Source organism: Hoplias malabaricus, chromosome 2 (assembly GCF_029633855.1).
Source record: "Hoplias malabaricus isolate fHopMal1 chromosome 2, fHopMal1.hap1, whole genome shotgun sequence".
Classification (NCBI taxonomy): Eukaryota; Metazoa; Chordata; class Actinopteri; order Characiformes; family Erythrinidae; genus Hoplias; species Hoplias malabaricus.
The window spans coordinates 65,431,888-65,450,206 of record NC_089801.1 but is presented as its reverse complement, the minus strand read 5'-3'; the positions used below and the strand labels follow the sequence as shown (position 1 = coordinate 65,450,206).

General features: G+C 39.1%; 2 protein-coding genes across 2 annotated transcripts in view; both read left to right on the top strand.

The window, feature by feature from the left end:
• The first annotated feature begins 2,868 nt into the window (after nt 1-2,868).
• On the top strand, nt 2,869-7,907 carry cnrip1a (cannabinoid receptor interacting protein 1a). Its single transcript, XM_066660974.1, has 3 exons — nt 2,869-3,313; nt 4,277-4,421; nt 5,229-7,907. Exons 1-3 carry the CDS (start codon nt 3,135-3,137, stop codon nt 5,391-5,393), a joined length of 489 nt encoding a protein of 162 aa, XP_066517071.1. The 5' UTR covers nt 2,869-3,134; the 3' UTR covers nt 5,394-7,907.
• Nucleotides 7,908-9,942: 2,035 nt separating this feature from the next.
• Nucleotides 9,943-18,319, top strand: part of ppp3r1b (protein phosphatase 3 (formerly 2B), regulatory s1ubunit B, alpha isoform, b) — a 32,584-nt gene continuing 24,207 nt past the window's right edge. Inside the window, exon 1 of the mRNA XM_066662273.1 lies at nt 9,943-10,100. Within this exon, the coding sequence (XP_066518370.1) occupies nt 10,098-10,100 (3 nt within the window). The 5' untranslated portion in view covers nt 9,943-10,097. The remainder of the gene's footprint in view (nt 10,101-18,319) is intronic.

Genomic DNA, 18,319 nt, shown 5'->3' with positions numbered 1-18,319 from the left:
TTAAACATACTAAAATACAAACAGTTTATTCATTTTTCTCTCTTGAGGTTTGCCAACATATAGAAAATGTATTTATATACTTACCAGATCTTCTCCAGAAGAGACCCCAATCTTCTCCAAAATGAGCTCAGAATACATGGTGATTCCCTGATAGTTTTACATAGTAAATAAAATGCCTGCATTTGTGTTGCACTTTAAAAGAGTCTCTATGATTGGATCTATGAATATGCAATTAATCATCACCTGTATCTCCAGCCCTCCATCACTGGTCTACAACTCAATAGCTCCACAAGCACTGACAGGACTGGACCCAGTAAAATTTATGACATAAGAAACCCAGCACTGTATTTTCACTAATTGTTTTTTATTTATGATATGTCTTCTAATGTTAAAAACACCATATTTACAGGCTAACAAGGTTAACCAATTGATTTTCATGAAGTAAGCTGGGACGTCTTTAATGAGGTGTTTAAACACATTTGTATAGCGGAGGTGGACTATGATGTATTTCTATTAATTGAGTCAGATGCTGTTGTAATACAAATTAGAGGATTAGAGGTCTGAATTCCTGCAGTTTGTTGACCACTGTTCCTTTGTATGTGAAGTTTTCCAAGGTGCCATGGAACAAATATTCGCTGGATACCCATATGCTACAATTGTAGACAACATTATTATGTGTCAGAGATAATAACATGACAAAAATCTGAAAAAGATTCTGGACAGGGCCAGAAAGGTAAAGGTCAGACTTAATAAAAATAAATGCATATTTGGTCTCAGGGAGGTGAGCTTGTAGGACATGTTCACTCAGACAGGTCTCAAAACTTATCCTACATAAAGAATTTCATGCAGAAATTCTTACTGGTTCTAGTGATTCTTCACAGCTCATATTTATTGTGTGCATCAATTTGATGGAATGTAAGTTTAATTACATTCCTGTTTTTCCATGAGGGATATTATCTCAGTAGTTGTGTTAAGGAGGTGTTGAGTTTATTAATACATTTGTTTCTCTTCTCTAATGCTAGCATTGTATAAAATGAGCAAAGGTTGCTAGTCATGCTTAAGTTTATACATAGGGAAGTGTGTGTGTGTGTGTATATATATATATACATATACACATACATACATACAGGGGTTGGACAATGAAACTGAAATACCTGGTTTTAGACCACAATAATTTATTAGTGTGGTGTAGGGCCTCCTTTTGCGGCCAATACAGCGTCAATTCGTCTTGGGAATGACATATACAAGTCCTGCACAGTGGTCAGAGGGATTTGAAGCCATTCTTCTTGCAGGATAGTGGCCAGGTCACTACGTGATGCTGTTGGAGGAAAACGTTTCCTGACTCGCTCCTCCAAAACACCCCAAAGTGGCTCAATAATATTTAGATCTGGTGACTGTGCAGGCCATGGGAGATGTTCAACTTCACTTTCATGTTCATCAAACCAATCTTTCACCAGTCTTGCTGTGTGTATTGGTGCATTGTCGTCCTGATACACGGCACCGCCTTCAGGACACAATGTTTGAACCATTGGATGCACATGGTCCTCCAGAATGGTTCGGAGGTCCTTCGCAGTGACGCGCCCATCTAGCACAAGTATTGGGCCAATGGAATGCCATGATATGGCAGCACAAACCATCACTGATCCACCCCCATGCTTCACTCTGGGCATGCAACTGTCTGGGTGGTACACTTTGGGGCTTCTCCGCACCGTAACTCTCTCGCATGTGGGGAAACAGTAAAGGTGGACTCATCAGAGAACAATACATGTTTCACATTGTCCACAGCCCAAGATTTGTGCTCCTTGCACCATTGAAACCGATGTTTGGCATTGGCATGAGTGACCAAAGGTTTGGTTATAGCAGCCCGGCCACGTATATTGACCCTGTGGAGCTCCCGACGGACAGTTCTGGTGGAAACAGGAGAGTTGAGGTGCACATTTATTTCTGCCATGATTTGGGCAGCTGTGGTTTTATGTTTTTTGGATACAATCCGGGTCAGCACCCGAACATCCCTTTCAGACACCTTCCTCTTACGTCCAGAGTTAATCCTGTTGGATGTGTTTCGTCCTTCTTGGTGGTATGCTGACATTACCCTGGATACGGTGGCTTTTGATACATCACAGATGCGCCAGCAAGACGTGCACCAACAATTTGTCCTCTTTTGAACTCTGGTATGTCACCCATAATGTTGTGTGCATTTCAATATTTTGAGCAAAACTCTGCTCTTACCCTCTGCTAATTAACCCTTCCCACTCTGCTCTTACTGGTGCAATGTGCAATTAATGAAGATTGACCACCAGGCTGCTCCAATTTAGGCATGAAACCTCCCACACTAAAATGACAGGTTTTAGTTTCATCGTCCAACCCCTGTGTATATATATATATATATATATATATATATAATGTATGTATATGTTTGTGTGTGTGTGTTTATTCATGTTATGTTATAAGGTGCGTGAAATGAAAATAAACCGGTTCCTCGTTGGGTGAAAAAGTCCAGACACAGCGCTGTCGTCGTTGCTAGGTTACATGTATTTTGCGGAGTGATACCTGAAGAACTTCGGTCAGAGTGCCATTATCGTCTAATTTTGGCACTCCTGAAATGTTTCTCTGCCAATCACATTGCAGGTTTCGGACTAACTGTGCTATAAACCGAATTATAATTTAAGGTATAATAGATTGTGCTTTATTACCCCAGAGAGCACAGTTCCAGAGCACTGATAAATGCTGGAGTATATAACGTTATTTCTCTAGTTGACGCTTGGCATTTACCTGTGCCTCATGTGCAGCTACTCTACACCATCCCAGTTTGTTCTGTCTTTCCAGAGAAGTTAATACGGACTAATCTGTCCTTGGACAGCCGAACGGTGTTCACGAACAAATCCTAGCCGACACTAGCCAATTAATGCCGAGTCTAACATATTTCATCCAATCCTGTCTCAGGGGGCGGGCCTTGAGTGAAAACGGGTGGAGAGAAAAAATATATATCCTCCATCCTCCAGCGACTACCACCGTCCCTTTACCCGCAGGACCCTTGCGAGAGAATCAGATCACAGGGAGTTTTTTTTTTATATAAATTGTATTATTTAATTTACCCACTGGTTACATATAGTTGTATTCATTAATACAGTGCCATGGCCGACGTCCCAGCCGTTATAAATATCTCGGTGTCGTTAAAGATGGAACCGAACGACGGCCCGGTGTTTTATAAAGCGGACGGGTCGCGCTTCGGACAAACAAGGACCATCAAACTGCTGACGGGCTCCAAGTACAAACTCGAGGTCGTAATCAAACCGGGAAACGCCGAGGCCAGGTAAGAGTCCAGATACTTTCTCCTTCATTCGCGAAAATAACGGTAACCAGCCTCAGAATAGCGTTCTCTTCGCTCATGTTCTTAAAGTGTGTGTTCCAGTTCGCTCCCTACTCCCTACGTAGTGAACTAGGTAACACGAAAATAACGGCTTCTACACCCCCAAAAAATGCACCATACGTCATGTAAAACATTTATTTCTGTAACATATATATACACGACCCTTTTGCTTACAACAAGTGCACTATTTGAGCTGCAGGAGCCATCGTTTCGTGACCTATAGAGTGCACTATTTAGGGACTGTGGAGCCATTTGCTTTTAACCCAGGGAGTCGGCACCTGAGAGGGTGTGTGAACAGCAGCTTATCGGGACAGATACATGATAAACACGGATCGCTTTTGTAGTGTAAAACTCATTAAATACGCTGTCGTCTTCGTCTGTTTGTCCAGTTCAAAGCTCATTTAGAAGCATTCTGAAGGTTGCTCAGGTTTTGTGGGCCTAATAATAAAGGGCATCCTATAAAGGATACTCCACACCTAGGGGCCATTAAAAAGCTGATGTTGCTAATACTATGATTCATGTACAGCCTTCACAAGTTTGAAATATGCAAACGAAATTGAATATATAAATATTTTAGTCTGTGCTGTTTTGAATGACTTGATTTCTAACTATAACCATTCTATAGCATCTCTATACTCTCTTAGATACTAACAGGGTGTGAGTGTGGTAAATATTGTTTATTTAAGGGTTTAATGAACATCCACATAGTGTAAAGATTCAGGTTTAAGGAACAGCCCTAATAGTGGTGGAGTGGGCTTGGGACCCTCCCCCCTCACACACACACACACCGGATGTGTGTGCTCCTTGCCATGGATCATATCTATCACTTTACAGTCTTTTAAAACATAAAAGGTGTCCTCAGTACCATCTTCTCTTAAATAAACATCCTGTTGCTGTTCCGTTCAGCACCATGGGAATTGGGTCGAGTAACTTTCCTCTGGAGCAAAAGTCCCAAGATGATGAAACGATCGTGTACCATGGGTTTTACGACACTGAGGGAGTGCCGCACACCAAAAGTGGAGACAGGCAGCCAGTGCAGGTGTCTATACAGGTGAGCTAACGTTTACAACGTTTACAAGTTTCTGAACATAGGGGACTATGTGGGCTATAGCTCTGGGACATCCCACAGTGCTTGGCACAGTCCAAAAACACATGCTGGTAGGTGGATTGGCTACTCAAATGTGTCCATAGGTGTGAATGTGTGTCATCCTGCGAAGGACTGGCGCCTCATCTTTTTATTTATCCCATTTATCCCCCTCTTCTCTCCAGAGCTGTAAGGTGTTTTGTGTTAAATGTCATCCATTTAAATACAGAGGCACTGTCTATATATCTCTGCATTTTTATTTATTCTCCCATGTTTTAACAGACACACCATCATAGTAGCTGGCCTCCATGGTGCACTCTGCTCTCTCACAACTATTTCACAAATTGAATTACTCCATATTTGTTAGTACATTATACAGATGCCATTACCATCACAAACTGGGTGTTCTGTACCTTGCATTAAAATGTTTTTCTTCTTCCTCTAGCGAGTGAATGCTTAGGGAATGTTCGCATGCTCAACATCAGTCACTGACTCTGTGGTTGGAAGACACCTTTGTCTTTCAAGATGAAAACAACAAGAGTCCTTAGATCAGGGCTCTTCCCAAACAGGGCTTGATTTAGAAATGGCGTGGTGGAGGAAACTAACCGTCTCTACTTTTGTTTTTTGCATAAATAGTAAACTAGTAAATGAGAATATTAGCTTTGAACCACGGAATGTTCATCGCACCTGTCTATAAACATTACGGTAATTTGTCCTCGTGTGAACACAGTCTGTGGCTCACACTAAACACTGGTCGTGTTGTGTTCTTGTCAGTTTAAGGATGCTGGAGTTTTTGAGACCGTGTGGCAGGTGAAATACTACAACTACTACAAGCGTGAACACTGTCAGTACGGCAACAAGTTCAGCAGCATCGATTACGAGGTGAAACCCAACGAAACTCGCAGCCTGATGTGGATCAACAAGGAGCTCTTCCAGTAAGAGTTAACCAGCGCAGCAATAACCTGCTGAAGCACAGCACAGCAGCACCACAGCTGAGTGGACAGTAACCATCACTGGGCAGTTTATGTACCGGACAGAGGACTCTGTGGTAAAGGAATATTTGAGCCAAAGATGCTTACACTGCTGTGGAAAATGTGTGGTGGGGACCTGTTATATTTCCATTCCTTTTTAGCATGTTAGCATTTCTGAATGAGGTATTCCTTTAGGAGAAAGAGGGCCTTCACTTAGTGGAATCAGCTCTGTGACCAGCGCAGGGTCCACCTGCAAAAGGTGTGTTTTGTGTGTCATTGATTATGCATGCTGACTGTTTGTACATATTAGTAAACTGAGGACCACTTTTTTTAAACTACTTCAATCCTAGACCTATAATGCGGGTAGTTTTTCAAGAGCAAAGCCTTGTATCTCCAGTTTTCTTGAAGAAAGAACCAATAGAAATGTTATTAATTGTAATTAAATGTAATTAATGTTGATATTATATTTCATTAAAAGATACAGGGTTTTCTTCCAACACCAACAACATGCAACTATTAAAGTGAGAAACTTAAGTGTGAGCCCAGTACAGACCTTTAGGATTTAAGGGTTCTGGAGTATTCTAAGTATTACAATCATTTTAACAATTAGAGAGAGTTTTCCAAGAGACATCCACTCTGTCTAATGAAATAATTTTGCACAATTCATGCTGATAAAGCAGAACAAACTCCAGCTGCTTTCCCATAACCACAATACCTACAGGATACCTGACATGTTTGAGATATGTACCCTGTGGCTTAACCTATCCATGCTCCACCCACAAATGCAGCTTTCATAGCAACTGTTGTTAGGTTAGGCAAACTTTACAACTTTTTTATTTATTTATCAATTTATATCATTTATATTATTTATTTAACAAAATTTATTTTGATGTCTAAACTGAAGTCCAAATGCCATGTTGCTATATTTAACCATGTTGTTGTAGCGAATCCAAACTTAAGTGGGAGACATTAGCATGCTAGCATTAGCATACCATTAGCATGCTAGCATTAGCTTGATCACACAAAAGAAATATACATCAAATGTATTCTATATTGAACCAGCACCTCTCCTTTGTGTTTTTGTGTAGTAAAATATCATCTTCCATCATGATTTACAAATTAGGTCCTGTCCTAAATGTATATCTTTTGACACTTATTTCCACAAAATAAATATATTTTGCGCTTAATACCAAAAGACCTGTAAAATCTTAAAAACTCTGAAGTTAGCTTTAAATATTTAAATAAAAATAAGCAACAATTTGCTGAATACAATTTAGCGTAGTTTAATTAGCTTAATTCAACAGTTAGCTGTGAGTTAGCATTAAGATTAGGATTAGACAAAATTATCATTGTTCACTATAGTTTTGATTAGCTACGACAACATAGTGTGGCTCAGTGGATTAGCGTTTTAAACTTAAAACTAACCCTAAATATAGTGGCTTCAGCACCAGCACAAATTCATTAAAGTGAATTTTTTTTTGCTAACAATCTACAACGCTTGCCCAACCTAACTGCATTAACACAGACTGAATATGTGGGTGGAGTAACGAGGCCTTACTGCTGGTGGCACAGCTACCTGAGAAAGGCCTAAGGGAAGGAGATATGCATAGATTTGGTCCTAAACTCATATTCCACTGTACATTTTCTGCCCCGTCATGGTTACCCATGCAGTGAAACTTCCTTTCAGTGTCACTGATGATGCCTTACGACAGGCGTGCAGTTACTCCAGTTTATTAGCTGTACTACAGCGCTCAGTAATACTTGCTCAATAAAGGGTGCTGTCTGCATATATCTATACATTTGAAACTCATTATTAATATGAAATGATGCAACACAAAAGACTGATTGGTGGACATTGTAATCTATGTTCCTCTGGGACTGGCACTGATCATTATTTATTTGTGGATGGTGAGTGTATTTATTGTGTGAAAGAGTATTTGAACTGTTTTCTGATTGTTTTTATAGATGTCGTTTGCTTCTTCAGTGCTTTTTACGTTGCCTACCTCTTCACGCCACGTACAGTAACAAGGAACTGTAGACCCACTCCTCTCTGCTGTTGTGTGTTTTCAGCTGATGACTATTGAAGACCCCAAAATCACAGTCGTCAACAATGAGTTTTAAAAAATGTGCCTAAATTTGAATATTAATGTAAAATGTTAAAGGATAGGATAATTTCTCAACAACTTAAGATTAAATAGATAATTTTAAATGCCAATTGACCTGTTGATGCTACATATAAAATGCTATTTAAATTTAAGGTGATCAAATATCGTATGTACGTATTTCACATCAAAACCAAAGCAGAAAGATTGGAGTGGGCCTTTAAGAGTTTATTATTCTCATGACATATTGCTTGAATTCTTGCTATTATTATATTGGCTTGTGTGGTAATTGTGTACATTTCCCTATGAGTATTTTATCTTTTTTATTTTAGATTTTGTGTGAGTCTGAGCCAAACTGTTGATTTGTTTTCTAAGATAAAAAGGCCATAAAACTTGAAAAAGTCTTAAGTGATTTCTTTAAATGAATAAAATACTAGCGTAATCACCTCTAAATCACCCAAAATGGTAAAGTTCATTATTATTTGGATTCTATGTTTTCTAGTCTTTGACTTTTGAAATATACACACAGTATAAATAGATATTATGATGTGATCATAAAAGTAAAAAAAGTTGAAAAATGTTTGTGTAACGACAGCTGCGATATTGTCCGTACTCACTGTCCATACTCTCAGCTCCAATGACCCTACAGGAGGAATTTGTAGTACTACAATTACAGATTGTAATTACACACTTCTTTAATGATCGGGTGCACCACAGAGCACAGGAATGATTTGGGTGATGGATTATTGTCAGCGCTGCAGTGACACTGATGTGGTTGTTGTGTGTGTGTGTGTGTTTGTGTGTGTGTGTCAGTCATTGTAGTACTGAGAACCACCCAAATCATTCCTGCCCTATGGTGGTCCAGTATGGGTCCAGAGCAGTGAAGAGGAGGGTGTAAGAGGGCAAACAATATGTGAATGAAGAGCGACAGATGGACTATCAATTGAAATTAAAATGCATCATGGGAAATTGTCTAAAGCTGGTCTTGAAATTAAATGTTTGGATATAGTTAAAGTTTTCATATCTCCTGCAGAAAGAGAGGGGAAAAACTAATTAGGTTTAGTGTGTAAGAATGTGTACGAGGACTTATAAATGATCAGCTGAAAACGCTCCCTCTAATACACACACATTGGTTTCTGTGAATTGTGGAGACATGATGTGGATATTAACCTTACATATAATTATTACTAGTATAACCCTAAACTTACACTAACTTTAACACAGTTTACTGATTTACCTTGTAGGGATCAGCTTGTTTCCACACAACTAACAAGAGTCCCCACAATGGGAACGGTTAAACAGGTTTAAACAGAGTAACATATTACACGTATATGCGCGCGCACACACACACACACACACACACACACACGCACGCACGCACGCGTAGATGCGCACACGCACACACACAGTATTGATCGTGGGGAACACTGACAGATAAGTCCCCGGATGTACTGTACTATACTGCCCCTCCCCCTGCTCCTCTTTCCTCTCGCTCGCATTCTCGGGCTGTGTCTCAGATCGAGTCCCTGTTCCCTACAAAGTGCACTTGTAAGTTGTGAAATTCTGGCTTTGATTTTCTTCCTGTGTACTACAGGTGGGTAGAAGGCTTGAGTAGAAGGCTGTTTAAAGCCAAAATTTGTTCCTATTTGTCTGAAAAATACAACAACTATATTAAATAGTCCTTCATATATCTGCTGAATTATATCTTATTTATCACTTTTGACATATTTCTATATTTTTGCAGACAACACAAAGAAAATAAATTTAAGGAACAAAACTGAATTTTTATACTGTATATGTAATAAAATAGTACATTTTATTATTAATATTTGTTCTGTGTTGTAGTCGTGTTTAATAAAATAGGTCAATTATATGGGGTGATAAAGACTGGCGCCCCCTCCAGGGTGTATTCCTGCCCTGTGCCCAGTGATTCCGGGGAGGCTCTGGACCCACCGCGACCCTGAACTGGATAAGGGTTACAGATAATGAATGAATAAATATATATGGGGTGATTCTATGTTTTAAGAGTAAATATGATACCATTTATAGAAATATTTATTTGCTGCAATTTTACTGAAAACATCTCTATTTAACATATATATATATATATACACTATATTTACTCAGTAGTTTATTTTGGCTTATTAAATGTGCGGTTGTGTGCTTTTTACCGAAGATGTGAACCTAAATTAAAAATTAAAAATCCTCCCCAGGACTTTGTTGTGATTGTCTGAGCACATTTGAAGGTTAATTAGAACAGCCAGACATGTGGGATTGAATCCCGAGAGGGACTTGTACATTCTGTACTTAGGAGTAGGAACACTTATTTAACCCCTGCGTAGTACACTATATAGGGAGCATTGTTTGGTTTAAGTGGCAGCCCGCTTCTCCTGCTCCGCTCTGCCCACTCTGCCGTGTTCGCTGCGGATTCTACAGAAACCTACCGCAGTGAATCCGTCATCCGTCGGCCCAGAGCAGAGAGACGGCGCTGAACCGGACTCTTTTACCGTAAAGTAACACTCTTCATCGAGTGAAATTTACTCCGAGGCGAAGAGCAGCCGACCGACACAATGGTGAGACATGAACCTGGTTTGATATTCAACATTACAACACAGCTATGAAGCTGAGACACGCTCATTATCCGAATTCCTCGTTCCACCTTAAATAGTCGTCCTTACGAGGCTGGCGGTACATTAGGTACTTATCCGAATTCTGTGTTCCACCTTAATTTAAGCGTCTTTACGGGGCTGGAGGTAGGTTCTTATCAGAATTTGCCGCTCCACCTTAAAACATCCGTCTTTTCGAGGCTCAAGTTTTTGACTTAACCGCTTGCATGTTTTTCGAAGTTTCCGATCCACCTTAAACTGAGCGAATTTACGGGTCCTAACCCAGCATATCGTACAGTTTATTCGGGCTTTGCATCTCAAATACCACCTACATTGTTGTCTATTTATTGGCCAACTTGTTGGAAGTTCCTTTTCCTCCTTAAGCGATACGCCAGACTGTAGCTGCTGCACCATTTAAGGTGGAACGAAAAATTCGAAAGGGAAGCCAGCCCTGTGTCGTGCAGCGTAGTGGTCGTTATTTCAGCCGTCAAACATTCAGCGTTTGGGCTGAAACTCGCGCTGAATCACGCTCTGTAAATCGACCGGGGGCTGGAGTCTGCTCCATTTAATGTCACCGCTTTAACGAGGAGATTGTACCGGGTCTAGTGCCGAGTCGTGATCAGCGCTAACGGGGACAACAACACAGCCGTGGCCCAGTGTTAATGTCGACGAGCCCACGACGCATTTAACGGACAAACACTCGTTTTCACCCGTAAATCAGAATATAACCAACACCTTATAACGACTGCAACATTAAACCCAACCCAGACCGCAGTGACCGCGGTCAGGAGCAGACTGCACACAGTCTAAAACCAGACTGAGAGCCGTTACAACGCCGTACCCTCCGCCACGAGCCGAGCTCAACGGCCTCTGCTACTATGACTTGCTCTAGTCGATACACCGTACACCACACTCTAGTCTGTGCCTTATATACTACAGTATACACTGTACATCATAGTCTGTACATTATACACTACAGTATACACCGTACACCACACTCTGTGCATTATACACTACAGTATACACTGTACACCATAGTCTGTGCATTATACACTACAGTATACACCGTACACCACACTCTGTGCATTATATACTACAGTATACACTGTACACTATAGTCTGTGCATTATATACTACAGTATACACTGTACACCATAGTCTGTACATTATACACTACAGTATACACCGTACACCACACTCTGTGCATTATACACTACAGTATACACTGTACACCATAGTCTGTGCATTATACACTACAGTATACACCGTACACCACACTCTGTGCATTATATACTACAGTATACACTGTACACTATAGTCTGTGCATTATATACTACAGTATACACTGTACACCATAGTCTGTACATTATACACTACAGTATACACCGTACACCACACTCTGTGCATTATACACTACAGTATACACTGTACACCATAGTCTGTGCATTATACACTACAGTATACACCGTACACCACACTCTGTGCATTATATACTACAGTATACACTGTACACTATAGTCTGTGCATTATATACTACAGTATACACTGTACACTATAGTCTGTGCATTATACACTACAGTATACACTGTACACTATAGTCTGTGCATTATACACTACAGTATACACTGTACACTATAGTCTGTGCATTATACACTACAGTATACACTGTACACTATAGTCTGTACATTATACACTACAGTATACACTACACTACTCACTAAAGTCTGTACCCTGAAGTCTGTATGCTACACACTACAGTCTTTACACTGTACGTGACACACTAGTCAGTACACTACGCACTGTGAACTCTACAGTACACACAGCAGTCTATACACTACATTCTGTATAACACTATGTATATTACACTCTAAACACCACACACAATAACCTACTTTGAACACTGCAGTCTGTGCCCTACATTCAGTAGTTTTATGCCACATTATATAAACTATATTCTATTCAAAATATATACACTCTATACACAATATACACACTTTGCCCTATACTTACTATATTATATACACTTTACACTAAACTCCATACACTACAGTTTATATACTTTATGCAATATATTGCACAGTATGCTGTACACAATACACTACATACTATACAATATACATTATGCTTTACATATACACACTATATCCTGCTTATAATGTACTACATTCTATACAATATACACTTCTATCCACACTACCTAAATTCTACACTATATATACTACACACTACAATTTATACACTATACATTCATTCATTCATTCATTATCTGTAACCGCTTATCTAATTCAAGGTCGTGGTGGGTCCGGAGCCTACCCAGGAACACACCCTGGAGGAGGCTTTACACTATACAGTGCAGTATATATTACAGTGCACACACATGCTTTGTCCAAATCTGTGCCCTATTCACTATCTAGTGCACTATTTTTGGTTATGCCATTTTGTAGTGTCCGAAACGTATTGGACAATTTTGTATAGTGCACTCAAACAGTCTCACAATGCACAGCAAACTGTAGTGTAATACTCATGCAAATACCCATAATCCACTGTGTTGTTTTGGTAAAAACCTGCACCCACTTGCATTCAGTTGCATATAATGGTGCACTGCATAGTCAGTAATGTAAGGAATAGTGAGTAGGGAGCCATTTTGGACACAGGGATACTCTATACATTATACACTCTAATCTATTCACTACACTATGTTCACTACATAATTACAGAGTGATTTTAAGGGTAAAACTAACAGCATATTGTAAAAATATTAGTCCAAAACTCTGAAAGCTTATGTCTGATGCTCAACAATAACATATAGCTGTTAATTGTGTTATAATAATGAGAAAGTTTACCATAACTTTGACTTGGCTTAATAACCCGTTACAGGACGCTGTCTCCAAATAATGAGATCATATTTATTTCAAATTTTTTAAGATGCTAAGTCATTATTATTATTATAATGGGTGACATGGGGGCGCTGCAGTTAGCGTCACTGTCACACAGCTATAGGGTCCTGGGTTTGATCCTCATCTTTGGTGTTAGTCTATCGCAGTCAAAACAGAAACTGTCCACAGAGGTGTGTGAGTGACTGGGTGAGTGTGACAGCTGAGAGTCTGAATCTGTCCAAGCTGTTCCTACTTTTTCTACAGTGATTTCAGGATAGACTCTGAACCCACCGCAACCATGATCAGGAGGAAGCTGTTGTAAATGATGAATAATTGAATGAATAAATGGTCATTATCATGGGATGTTAAGTTATTACTCAGAGACAGCATGTCTTTAGTATTAGAAACTTGCTCGTAGTTAAATTGCTGTCTTATTTCATTGGAGACAAGTTTTGAAAAAAGTTTGTACCTATGTTTATAACCTTTTTTGACAAAAAGTAGTGACTTTTTTTAGATTTCTCTTCAAACTGAGCAGTGAAGCTAAAGATGTGCATGGATTTGATAGACGTAATGTTGATAATGGTTAAATAAATGCTGGTAAATATAACAAAATATGTTTTTGGAGATTATTTTACCTTCTATCCATATGCCAAGTTCTTTTCTGCCATATACAGAGGTTTAAAACGTTTGATCTCAAAACTAGCGCAGTGTCTCAGTCGTCAGGCAGTGTATTCATGACTCTTTAATATAATTGCTTTCTGTGAGATAGGCTTAATAGGCATTAAACACATCAGACGTCTGGGTCTTCTAACCAACGCTGTGGACAGCACTGACTCTTCAGAATGGAGTGCTGCACATCAAACTGCTCCGGATGACTTTGTTTACATGGTTTTACATTTTAATGATTTATTTGTGCAAGGCTTTTGAAGAACTGATGGAGTTCAATTGAAGAATTGTTGAATTTGTATTGTGTGTGTATATTATTAACACCTTGGCACTGCTACAGTGAACAACTCATGCTCAAAGTTTGACAAAACATTGTATTAAATGTCAGAACCCTGTGCTTACAGTAGTTTGGATGTTTCTTTAGGTCTGATACAGTGCATATGGAGTACATCACACTGATTCTACACACTAATAAAACAGCAAATGTAGTGCTTCCAGGAACCTGTTCTTTAACAGGTGGGAAGGGTGAGGATGTGCGCTACAGACATTATTTTAATTCTGCTATAGTGAGCATCGAGAAGAATTGGGTTCATAGACAAATGCCATATTAAAATAGCACTGCTGTTCTTGTATGTACCGTTTGGGCTTGAGTGAAGGATGAGCAGTGGAAGTGTGGATATTGTTCAGGAAGTCATACAAATTATTTCTATGTTTAAAAAAACAGACAATTTAGAGCTATCCTGGATGAGCAGATGTTATTTGGATATAATTGTTATATTAAATTGCTTTATTAATCAGATTTGGGAATATGAGGCTACATATTTAGCCCACCCATGGCACTCAGCGACAGACGCTTGTGTCATTGGGCACACACATACCTGAAGCTCAGGGACAGGCACATCAGCTACAACACCCAAGGGAATGAGTTGCCTTGCTCAAGGACTTTCAGCTGTGGATGTTGAGCTTCCTTCACTCCCCTTTCCCCTCATTTTTTTTTTCAGGACATTGAAACAGCGAACAATTGTCCCCTTGCTTACTTCTCTAACATTTAGGACACAGTCATTTATAGAAGATTCTACTATATTACAGCCACTGTCTAATTTTTAAGCGCTGTTTCAAAAGCCAACGCCTCATAAAATAAAATAGCCATGGCGTGTTTAGACTTTAGTTGTTATCAAGGAGGAGGAGTGAGGTTTAGCTGTACATCTGTTTGATACCGTTACCCTGCATATTGTGGACTTCACCACAATGTTATATTAAATATCACTCCAGAAAGTTTTGTTTGTACTCGTGTCGGGAGATTAGTGATGATTTGATTAATATTGATTCAGGCACAGTGTACATTTAATCAAAACTGGTCTTAAAAGCGAGTTGTGATATAAATAACCACTACACTTGCTACTTGGCATGCAGATGTGCAGAACTAATAATTTAAACATATCCCTAATTCTAATGCAGCTTATATTCATGGGGAAATCTCACCCAATTTCACCAAATTTGGATGAAAGGCAATGCTGTATTAAAAATAGCAGTCCTTTGCCTAGACCATTTAGAGTTAAGCAAGGATGAGCAGGGGAGGATGAAATAAGCAGCATTGCTTTTATGTGCCATTTATCTGTGCACACACTTTCTCAGAAGTGCAGCTATTTATCTATTTATGGTGTGTCTTGTTCTGGCATTCCCAGGGCCTTGAAACAGCTGCGTCTGATGGAAGGCCTGACCTCTGTGCACACCTCACTGGTTGCAACCTTCTGGACCAGAATGTTCTGGAAAAGCCTGGTCCGTTCTTGGCTGTGTGCGACTGGCGTACTTGTCTGCGCTGAAATAGGCCACGCAGGAGTCTTTATAAACCCCTAGGCTGCGTGGCCCATTTACAGAGATGCTCGCTTTTTCTCAGGCCCCAAGAATAGTCTCCATGGAGACCGTAGATCCAGGTTGAGCTGATCACCTCCTGCTCTCGAGGGGGGTCAGGACTCTGAAATCTCCTGAGACCTCTAAATTGATTGGTATTGATCTTTAACAGCATGGAAATGATCGTTTATACACGTGCAGTGCTCTGTAGATCTGTTCCAATGCAGTATTAAGTGTTCTGTTTGGTTCCTCTGTTAACGTCCGTTTATACACAGCCAGTAATACAGAGCCACTTTCTTGACACTTGGCGATTAAAGTGCCTATAAAAAAAGTGTTATCATGCTTTTATGTCATTTCACAATGTGCAACGAACTTGTGCATCCACATTTAGCCCATACATAGCAGTGAACACACACACCTAGAGCGGTGCTTCACATATATGCTAGTTCACCATGGCAGAGTTACAAATATTATTCATCATGATGATCACTATATCATGTTTTTTATTATGTGTATCCAGATAAATATTGTTTTATCAGTTGGTTGACGATAACAATCCCTGCTGCACTACCTGAAACGAGTTTTCCATTGTGGCATTCTTTTTTTTTAGATGCATCTCCATGTCTTTATTTGAACCTCATTGAACTCCCTATAAAATACATTTAAGTATGGATTGTTTCCAGCTGATGAAAAACAAGAATATACTTTGCTTCTCTATTTTTAGCTATACATCTACAGCCCCTGTCCTGATTATAGAGTAACCTGGTGAATCTCCATAAAACACTACAAACAATCATTACTAAGGCACCTGTGTATGAAATAGGGTTAGGCGATATGGTCGTAAAATAACATCACGGTATTTCAGGGTATTTCGGAGGTAACGATATTTTCTGTGATATGAAACAACACTGAAACATACTTTTATTAATTTCAAAAACACTCTAAAACCACAAAATAAATGTTTTTTTTATTATTATTTTTAATTAAATATAATCTTACCTAATACCATGGTTTACTGTACATCTGATTGTATCCAAACCACCTCCACACGACTGAAGTTACTCTCCAAATTTCTCCTTTCCACCGTACTTCGCTGTGCCTAAATGACTCAAGTAAAGAATGTATGCCATATTATGGGTAATTACATAAACAATATTGTTATCTATTCATTTTTATAAATATCTTTTTAAAAATTATGACAATAATATTGCGAATGATATGATATGGCACTGCCTTAGTATGAAATCTCAGGCATGTTTTACCCAAAATGCTTACATGGCTGATTGTGATTGAGGACCATTTGGCATGATTATTTTTGCATAATGCATACCACTTCCTGCTAGCTTTCAAAATCTTTACTGCTTTGAGAGGAAGTTTGCTTGATTACATGTCAGGGACATAGCTGCATTCAATACAGTCATTTTAGTGAACAGAACCATTTTTCAGTTGCTTTACCACCTATGCTAAGCTTTAGTTACACATAAAAATCCACAAAAACGAAGATACATGTAGACAGTAATTATATATTTGTGGAGTGCTTTTAAAAAATTGTGCTAAAGTGGTCATAAGTTATAAAGTCATATTTTATAAAATAACAATTTAATAATTTAAATATTATTTATAATTTAACAATAAGCTGCACTACTGTGAATACAGTGTTCATTTGCACTGGATGGTGTTGTCACTTTTAGGCTCCAGGACTATGTTTCCCTTCTGGGGAGGGTTAGGCTTCTTAGAGGTGTTTTCTGCCCTTCTGGTTGAGACCTTATACTCAGATGAGGTAATCCTAAACCCTCAATCCACTTTAACTTAATTTGCTGTCTGTGTAACCTTAAAGTCAAAATAGCACAAGGCAGTTGGTCTGGGCTAATGTTAGCAAGGCTGTAGTATTTCCTCACACTAACATTAGAGACACTAACAGGAGCGCTTACATTTCTAATATAAAACACAGTTCTTAATGATATTCACTGAATAATTTTCAGTCACTATATTGCACTATTATTAATGCCATATAAGCGGTTACAGATAATGGATGGATGGATGGATGGATTATGGGTTTGTTTTATCATGCCATACTTCGCTAGTATGTATTGTAAGTTATTTGTGGCCTTATGTTGTGACTAACACCACTCTATAATTGTGATAGAATGACAAAAGAAATGGCCTCTGTGCGACATGATGCTTTATTTGGCGCTCATGTTAAAGTGAAGTCAACCAACCACTGCACAGCTAACCCTGAGAACAATTATAGCTGTGGTAAAGTTTGTTGACGGAGTGACACAAGTCACATGCCCCACTTTAGAACAATCTCCGCCTACAGCATATATATACGCATGCTAACAGAACCCAAAATACACCAGTGACTTTAGATCTTCTGTTGCTTTACAGCTCATTATCCCTCGCCAGAGCACATGCTTGAACTTCTGAGCCTTCTATTACATTAAGAGAAGCTTTTTTGGCTTCATGTATTTTCTGTTTTAAAAAAAAAAAGCTGTAGTCCATTCATAAACAAACTCACTTGTCATTGTAACCTCATACTTGACCTTGCTGTGTTCGGTGTCGTTGGATAACGCTGCACCAGATTGCTTTGTGCAACTCAATGCTGGCTCTTCAACCCTGACTTGAACTGAGATTCTGTTTCTCTTGTAATGGGAAAGACTAGTGCTGAACAGAACTGAAAATAAAACCATTTCATGATGTTCACACCAACGCGAGCAGAAGCTCTGTTTTTTACCCATTTTCTTTTTAGTTCTCTTTCTTCTCTGTTCTTGGTTTTACTCAGTGCTCTTATTT

Bases quoted from the DNA above. Each gene is read 5' to 3' on its own strand.
- cnrip1a (XM_066660974.1), top strand. From the start codon at position 3,135: ATGGCCGACGTCCCAGCCGTTATAAATATCTCGGTGTCGTTAAAGATG. The intron at 3,314-4,276 runs GTAAGAGTCCAG...TGTTCCGTTCAG, and splicing joins CCGGGAAACGCCGAGGCCAG to CACCATGGGAATTGGGTCGA. The intron at 4,422-5,228 runs GTGAGCTAACGT...TGTTCTTGTCAG, and splicing joins CAGTGCAGGTGTCTATACAG to TTTAAGGATGCTGGAGTTTT.